The 9,033-nt window shown below is 40.6% G+C and overlaps 1 protein-coding gene across 1 annotated transcript; it reads left to right on the top strand.

Annotated features, from left to right (window-relative positions):
* The first annotated feature begins 5,103 nt into the window (after positions 1-5,103).
* Positions 5,104-7,418, top strand: adrb2a (adrenoceptor beta 2, surface a). The gene is made up of 2 exons (XM_056288890.1): positions 5,104-5,274; positions 5,695-7,418. The coding sequence occupies exon 2, from the start codon at positions 5,698-5,700 to the stop codon at positions 6,943-6,945; it is 1,248 nt and encodes a 415-aa protein (XP_056144865.1). The 5' UTR covers positions 5,104-5,274; positions 5,695-5,697; the 3' UTR covers positions 6,946-7,418.
* Positions 7,419-9,033: the final 1,615 nt, after the last annotated feature.

The raw sequence follows: 9,033 nt of genomic DNA, 5'->3' as shown, positions 1-9,033 counted from the left end.
ACGGTACTACCTTCAGTGAAAAGAAGAACAAGGAGCTCTGCAGCAGATGGTATGGCCTCTACAAAGCCCTGATCTCAACATCGTCAATGCCGTCTCGGATTACCTTGAGAGTCAGAAGCAAGACAAAGTCTGCAGAGAAACTGTGGAAAGTTCTCTGAGATGATTTGTACAACCTACCAGCCGATTTTCTTATAAAATTGCATGACAGTGTACCTAAGAGAATCAATGCAGTTTTAAAGGCGAAGGGTGGTCGCACCAAATACTGATTTAATTTCTAACTGTTTACTGCTCTTTATAGTAAAATGTTTGATAGGCAGAAACTTTTCATGGAATTATTTTCAAAAGCATCTTCACCTTATGGAATTTTTTACATGTGCCTTAGACCTTTGCACAGTACTGTGTGTATAGTAAAGGTAAAAGGAGCTTTCAGAGCCAGCTGTTGTGTCCCCATGGTGTTGATTGTTCCAAACACAGCTCCAGACGTTTTTAATAGCTCAGTAAGCTGTAATGTAATGTTGACTCCCCAGTTTTTACAACATCTTCCTGCAGTTAAGCTCTAGCGAAAGTTGAGAGAACAATGTGGGTTGCCACAAGTTTAGTCTCCTTCTACTACTTTGGCTATCTAAACAGTAGTTTATGCTACCTATTCATGAGTATTTTTTGAGGTATGCTTTTGAAAACATTGCGCTGTAGCCTCCCTACTCTTACAAAAAAATTGAACATATTCTGTTATCATAGAAGAGCAACGAACTATGGATTTTTTTTTTTTTTTTGCGTTTGTGTCTGAGTTGGCTCGACTGCCCTTTACTTTTTGGGTGGAACTCAGTTCGAGTTCCCCAGGGGCCTCTGATACCAAAGAAGCAATTAGTGATTAAGACTCTTGACTAATCCTCAAGGGAATGTCTTTGTTCGAATGAATTAAATAAGGACAATTGATTGGCCTGTAAAGTCATTCCTGAAATCAGACAGAGCCTGAATGGATTAGACCGGATTGGACTGTCAGTGGCAGAGAAACATTTTCTCAACTAATCATGTTCAATCCGAAATTTAATTTATGATGTCTTCATTCATTTATTTGCTCCTTAAGTACGATTTTGAGAAGTGAACGAAGAGCTTCATGTGAAACAATAACATGGCCAATGCTTTCAGGTAACGATGACTGCTCTCCTCTGAGCTACATGTACTAGTCAAGTCAAATCCATTTTATTTGTGTTACCCAATATCACAAATTACAAATTTGCCTCAAGTGTTGCCCCTGTACTGTACCTGGTATACCTGGCACCTGACATGAACACGAGTAAATGTTTTCAGATGTATTTGGAAAAACTTTGACTTCATTCACACCCCAATGCCCTTATCCTAGCGTAAGAGTTAAACCAAGGACATTATAGCACTCGAAACATCTCAGTGGTTTTTGTCGAACATAACATAAACAGTGATTGTTCAACTTTTCATAGGAGTCTGGACTGAAAAACTGATGTGTTTATTTTTTCAGGTTTCTTTTGCAATCTTTTTCTTAATGAAGCCATCTGAATGAATTGAAATATAAGCGAGTGAGAGAGTAAAATTCCTTTCATATCCTCTCCCACACCTAAAATAAACGTATTCCCCAGGCATTTCTCAGTAAAGTCCACCGGGTTATCATTCCGGACGGTGGACAGAGGGGTTACAGTATTGTGGGGGAGAAGTTGAAGTCATCGAGGGAATCATTCTGCAGTCCACATTGGTGGACTGCAGAATGATCAGATTTGTAGGACAGCATTATGTAATGATGGCATGGTTTAGGTACGCGGGAGTGAGGTGGAGATAGCTGAGCAGTGTGGAGGGGAGTACTTACATGTGTGAGAAAGTTAAGACATGGTTCCCTCCACAGAGGAGATGTAAAGTATCTCACTGGAGAAGGGGGCCAAGGCACTCGGTGGGTTTCCAGAAGTGGAATGATTCTGTTTGGGAGTGACAGGATACAGGAAGACATACGTCACAGGTTTAGGGAACTAGTCATGATTAACTGAACATGCAGACTGCTACCTTCCAAAACCACAAAACAGGACACTGAACAGGACATTTACATTACATTCGCGGCTTTAAGTGAAGACTGTGAGCCAATGTGACTTACAATGAGTAGAACAGTAGAAAGGGTCTGGCAGATCAAAAACTTTAAGAGGTACAAGGGTCATAACCGCTTAAATGGGTGCCATTAGTATTTTTTTTAGGTTTAAGAATGGTCAGACATGAGTCGAGAACGTGTGATATACAAGGCAGAATAAATGGAAGAACATCTTAAAATTCATAAATGGCATCCCATAGTGTTTGTTTCAGCTTAAAACGAAGGATGATCGTACTGACCTTGTGCATCTTGTAAATAATATAACCGAGCTATTTTCATGTTTCACATAAATTATTAATTTGTCATATTATCTTAAGTACATAGATAATATTCACTGTGAGTTTGTAAACCTCTCACATAAATCCCATAGCTACTGAATTTGTTTTTCTACTGCAAACCCAATTTACTATCTCCTGGATACAATTGTATTTGCACGGATTTTTGCAGATAAAGATCTAAAACACCATTATACAGAGAACGTCATTCTTACACACACATATCTGTTGCTTTTTTTGCCTTTGATATTACTTTTTATATTACTTTTCTTAAATCTGGTATTATGTCTAAATGTCACATGGAGTTCCTGGGATGTGGTAAATAAAGGCTGATTCTGGTTCTGAGTGCGATTCTTTTAGTCAAGACGAGGCCTGTAACACAGGCCACCGACATGTGAGCATGCTTTAGGGCAAATAGAAAAAAGAGAAATCCTAGCAACAGCCCACCACGTACGGCACATTAACGGCACATGGACAGCCGTCTGAACAGAATAAGTTATGATGAGGTGAATTCACAGTTTCCGTGTACTTGAACTAAAGTATTTAGCTCACAATGGTCACCAGGCTTATTGTGTGGTCATTCAGATGGGGTTTTAAGATGGCAAGATGTAAATGGATAAAACACAGTGCCTTTGGTGTTCTTATTCAAGGAAAGTTCAGATGTCTGGGAGTCATCATCTCTTCCTACAGTCAAGCTAATACTTGCCTATACACACACACACACACACACACACACACACACACACACACACAGCAGACAGACTGAATTCCAATACTCCTTAGGCCTTAGTTGTGACTATATTATTCAAAAACAGCTTGGTCTTTGCTAAGAATCATATGATCAATAGAGCAGAGTTCTCACCACAAGAAATTCTTTGAAACTTAGAAAAACTTGAAAGATAAATAAAAGTTTTTGTGTGAGGGTTTAACCTTTGGCGTTTCCCTCTTGGTCAAACACTGTCAGGAAGAATATTTTCTATGTTACCCCACTACCTTTTTTTCATTCTGCATCAAATTGATCTGGCAGGGATCAGCCCATCACGCTGGCAGGGAATGTTCCCTGCCAGCGTGATGGGCCAGTGGCAGACATTATTATGGTAAGTGCATGCACACACACACGCACACACGCACGCACACACACACACACACACACACACACACAATCTGCACAAAAAGAAATTATTATCCCCATTGGATTGAAATGCTCTCCATATGATCAACAGCCAACATCAGTTTGAACAAACGGCAATTGTATCGATATATACGCAATAATTGTTCTCCCTCTTAATTACCACAAGTTCCTTAATATTTTGACAGTACAAAGAGACTCACAGGTCTTGTGGTTGTTACGCTAGTTGTCCCTCAGTCTCATGTGTACTCATGGAAAGTGAAATACACGCAGCTATCCTTCTGGGCATGGACAAGCACACTGTCCCCCAACTCCACAGTACCTGCCTCAACAAACATGTAACGTGAAAGCTATTCAGCTAGCTGTTAGACATTATACAGACCCAAGGTGAACTGGGCCAGGCCTGACAAAGCTGAGGTGAGGGGAAGGAGGCGGATGAGGACAACAGCAACCCATCATTGAAAAACCGTTTACACGCCACACTGGTTGCTCAGTTCTAATCCCAGCCACTTTCTCTACCATCGCCCCTATCACTGCTCTGTGCAGCTCAGTGCTGGTGCCCAGTCAAAGATAATACTGAGTAATAATAAGAGCTCGCTCAAAATTCGAAGAGCTTTTCATTAATGCTTACAATTTCAGATGTTTGCAGGAGGTCGTGTAAAGTACGCGGCCTAGTTTATAGTTTAGCGATGCTTCACGCTCTTAAATCATTTATGATAAATACACTGACTTTGGTGAGATATACTCCGTGAGTGGATTTGTGATACGAGAGGCCAATCCTCAAATAAGAGAGAAATAGGAGTAATCTAACTTCCAATTTTTTTTAGAAATATGAAATAATATCAATATTCCATAATTTTTATTCTTTTTTTTTACATTTCATGTATTTGCAATGACTTAAAAACCTAATCAATTCTGAGAATTGCACCCTAATAACGATGCTTAAAAAAAAAATTTTTTTTTAAAAGATAGTTGGCAGTGTTTGGGCAGGAAGAAGCCAGTGGGAATGGTCTTTTTGATTTTCAGCCAGATAAGCTTCCCCGTAAATCAAACGTTAAATGCTAATGCCAGTGCATGAGCGAAAAACACCATTAAGTTTAACTGATGTTACAACCCTGAAACGGTTGTAACACAAGTTAAAAACTTGCCTCACCTGAGAAACTGGTCAAAGCTTTGTGAGACATTATGGATATCTCTAACTACTTACATTAAGCAAATGTTGTAAAGTCTTCTTTACAACACTTGTATAGCACTTTTCAGAGAACTGAGAAGACGACGTACGCAAAAAAATCTTGTGAATTTATTAGACAATATTTTATATCTAGACCTTGAAACCATGTAGAGAGGAAGCAAAAAGAGGAAGCAAATTCTCAAAAAGTTTTGAGAGTTTGCTTGACTTTTTCATTTTCTCTCATGCGGTTCTGCAGCAGCGTAGTGCAGTGAGGGCTATCTGTTTAAACACATGGCAGCCCTCAGCTCCCTCCACATACTGGCTGCCTGATTGGCTGAGCACTGACAATGATGTCATCGCTGAATGTTATAAGGGCTCTGACAAATAGCCCAGGAGACACATTAGAAGAAACGCAGCTCAACTGAAGGACTGAGTGAGTGAGTGTGACGCAGAGACCAAAAGACTTACATAGAGCTTATCAAAAAGAGAGAGCAGGCAAAGACATGTGAGACTGACAACTTGCAGGGACAACCCAAAACTTGAGATTCCTACTTTGTATGGGAGGCCAGGAAAAGGACAGCAACCTGTGGAGGTTTGTGAATTTTTTTTTTAATGTCAAGCTGTGCAGTTTCAAGTTTGGGGGGGTGGGGGTTGTAAAGAAACCACGCCAACCAAATGGTGACCTTAAAAAAAGGAACATCTCTCTCTCTCTTAATGTTTTATAGAACTGAATCCAAAAGAAGACACATGTGTGCTTACTAATTCAGCTTATAGCATTTTGTTTAAAGTTAGTTATATTGAAATGGTAAAATAGTCGTTTTTTTCATGTTTACTTGTCAAGTAAATATTCTTCCCAGTGAAAATAGATTTCTTTTTACATTATTTTTCTTTACTGTCCATATCAACTTTGTATAGTTTGTGTGTAAACTGTGATTTTCACCCTTGTGTGTTTGCGTGTGTGTGTGTGTGTGTGTATTTGCGTGTATGTGTTATCCACATCTGGTCTCCTCAGATCATGGGAAGTCCCACCCATCCAGTATTCCTCAATGTGAGTGATGAAGGGAACGTCTCATTGTCAGACCATTCTGACAATGATGGTGGATACAGTGAGGTAGAAATGGTTCTACTGGGAATGATCATGTCTTTGCTTGTCTTGACTATTGTCTTTGGCAACATCCTGGTCATTACAGCCATTGCCCGCTTCCAGCGTCTGCAAAACGTCACCAACTGTTTTGTTACATCGCTGGCCTGTGCTGACCTGGTAATGGGGCTCATTGTAGTTCCTTTTGGAGCCTGTTACATTATCTTCAATACTTGGCACTTTGGCAACTTCTGGTGTGAGTTCTGGACTGCTACGGATGTGATGTGTGTAACAGCTAGCATAGAGACCCTGTGTGTCATAGCTCTAGACCGCTATTTGGCCATCACTTCACCCTTCCGTTATCAATCTATGCTGACCAAGGGCAAGGCTCGCATTGTGGTTGTGCTGGTGTGGTTAATTGCTGCCCTGATTTCCTTCCTGCCCATTCACATGAAGTGGTGGACGTCGGACGATATTGAGGCTAAGCGTTGCATTGAAAACAGTAATTGCTGTGATTTCAACACCAACATGGCGTATGCCATCACCTCCTCCATCATCTCCTTCTACATCCCTCTGGTCATCATGGTCTTTGTCTACAGTCGCGTGTTTCAGGAGGCCAGGCGCCAGCTGCGGAAGATCGTCCAAAGTGAGGGCCGTTTCCGCAACAGTCAAAGCAACAACCCGGGATCTCTGGAAGCCAATGATGGGCGCAGCACCAAGAGAGCAAAGTTCTGCTTGCGGGAGCACAAGGCCCTGAAGACACTGGGCATCATCATGGGCATCTTCACTCTGTGCTGGCTTCCCTTCTTCCTGCTCAATGTGGTGGTGGCCATATGGAAGGTGGGTGACATCAACCTCATCTTCAGGATACTCAACTGGGTAGGCTATGCTAATTCAGCCTTCAATCCACTCATTTACTGCCGGAGCCCTGAGTTCAGACATGCCTTCAAGGAGATCCTTTGTATGAAGAGGAACCGCTTTCCCAATCTGACACCCAGCAATGGATACATCTACAGTGGACACAGCTGGCAAAGCGGACAGCAGGGGAGGAGCAAGGACAGTTCAGAAGAGAGTGACCCCAATGAAGGGAGTCTAGAGAAAGGAGGGGTGAGTTCTGAGATTGCAGACAGAACAACAGACACTAATGGGAACTGCAGCAAAACCCTAACAACTGCCCTTTAACCTCTGAACCCTGAACACTATGTCCAAAGAACAACACAGAGATGTTTACACTGCAGTCAATGACTCTTTCCAATTGACTGATGAAGATAAGCCCAGTCAGCATTGCTGGTGGAGTCTCTGGAGACTGGTCCAAGGGTACAGTAATGAAACACATATTGAGCAGAAAAGAAGGTTCACAATTTGTTTCAACATCAAAACATAAATACTGTAGGTAGATCACTTTTCCTTTTATTTTTATCATGCTGATTTTGCTTCTACCTCACCGTATTTTTACAGTATTTATTTTTTACTCTGTTCTCTAAATAATGACATATTGACTCACTGTTGACAGTAAGTACACTGGGGCAGTATCTTTGTAGTATATTATGAGGTGGCCTGTGTATTATTGTGAACAGGCAGGCTCTAAAGGAATGTGTCTGTGGATCCTTTTTCATATTTTCCCTGACAATATTTAATGAAAAAAAAAGTTGCTGTAGGAAAGTATGTGAATTGTGTGTAAAATTATTTTTTATTTGTTTGAGTTGTCCAACCAAAATTTAAGAATATAAATTTTGTATATATATATATATATATGTGTGTGTGTGTGTGTGTGTGTGCGCGCGCGTAAATGTATAAATGCTCAAGGAGTCTTCAAATTTCATTGGGGCTAAGAGCACAGGCATGAAGTTAACTATTTCTTATCAAACTGCACGAAAAAGTATATTACGATCAAACTCCAAACATTATTTCTTAAGTCATACATTCCGCACTAACACAGATTGCAGTTGTGTATTTACTGTAAAATTTCCTCTTCTTTTAGTGAATTTTCAGAGTATGAGAGATGAGCAACAACGCCAAGACCTGTCTCTCTGTCTTTGGTGCCAGACTTCATGCCTCAGACACTCTGACAATGTTCTGAAGCTCCTCTCCCTGCATGCAGTAATGTTTTACAGCCAGTTGCAAAGGAGTTTCTGTTGCCAGCAGATAACACTCGAAAAGGGTAACACTCACAGATTGTGTATCTTCATTTTTGCGGTGCAAGCTGGGGAACATCTATAGTGAGCTTTTGCGAGTTAAAGTTAGTCATTACAATTTAATAGATTAGCAGGACTTCATGTATATTTCAGAAATACAATTATCTACCATATTTCAATCCAAAGCAGAAATCATTAATTGACAAAATGGTTAGTCTTGGGTTAGAGTCTATGAAGCATCTATTCATTTTATGTATAGATTTCAATGCACTTTTCTGCATTTTGTAATTGCTGATGCCCAATAGGGGAATTTCTCATATATAATTACTTAATAGTTGCACAATGAATGTTAAGCTCACTTTGATGTGTTTGTGACATGTACAAACCAATATAAACCACTATAACTTTGTACCTTGCATACCTTGACATTAAGCAAGTGTTAGACAAACCGTTGATCCCACCCCCTTCCTACTGTATGCTCTGAGGTCTCCTTTGTGGCCTAAGTGCCTGTTTGCTGATTAGATTATGTGGTTGCTTTGCTTTAGCATGCAGTGTTTACTGAAACCAGAGCGGCCGTTTCCTTGGTCATGGCACCAGGGTACAAACTGAGCACAATAATAAACAGTGTATGGAAATAGCCAAGTAATAACAGAGTTCCAAGGCTTGGAGGTAGTGTCCGCTCAACTCCGTAAACATGGATGAGAGAAGTGGTCGGTGTACTGATTTGAGTACCTTCACTTGTACTCACTGACACTTGCCAGAGTTTTCTCAGTGTAAACAGATGTCTGGATCTGTAGGAACCCTACCTAACATTTGTGTAGGATACATCGGCATCCCCTGTATAGTTTATGTGCTGTTCCAGATGTTTCAGTCGGTTTCCCTCCAAATCTGCTGTCTGCTCTCTCTCCTCTAACCCTCCCGCAATTTACAGTCCTCAGGAAATGCCCCGGTCCAGCTGAGCCTAGCCCAATAAACACCAATAAATCCATTATCTCTGCTTTTAAGCCAGAGAATCAGATGACTCCCTCCCAAAAACAACACTAAGAATAGATCATTAGATTACAAATTACTTCATTTTAAATTAACTGGTTGCAATGAGAAGCAAAACGCCAAGTTCAAAAAGACACTCTTTTTT

Source organism: Lampris incognitus, chromosome 1 (genome assembly GCF_029633865.1).
Source record: "Lampris incognitus isolate fLamInc1 chromosome 1, fLamInc1.hap2, whole genome shotgun sequence".
Classification (NCBI taxonomy): domain Eukaryota; kingdom Metazoa; phylum Chordata; class Actinopteri; order Lampriformes; family Lampridae; genus Lampris; species Lampris incognitus.
Note: the sequence above shows the minus strand (reverse complement) of the source record. Positions and strands in the feature narration are given on the sequence as shown.

Excerpts from the sequence above, each read along its gene's own strand:
- adrb2a (XM_056288890.1), top strand. The coding sequence starts at position 5,698 with ATGGGAAGTCCCACCCATCCAGTATTCCTCAATGTGAGTGATGAAGGG.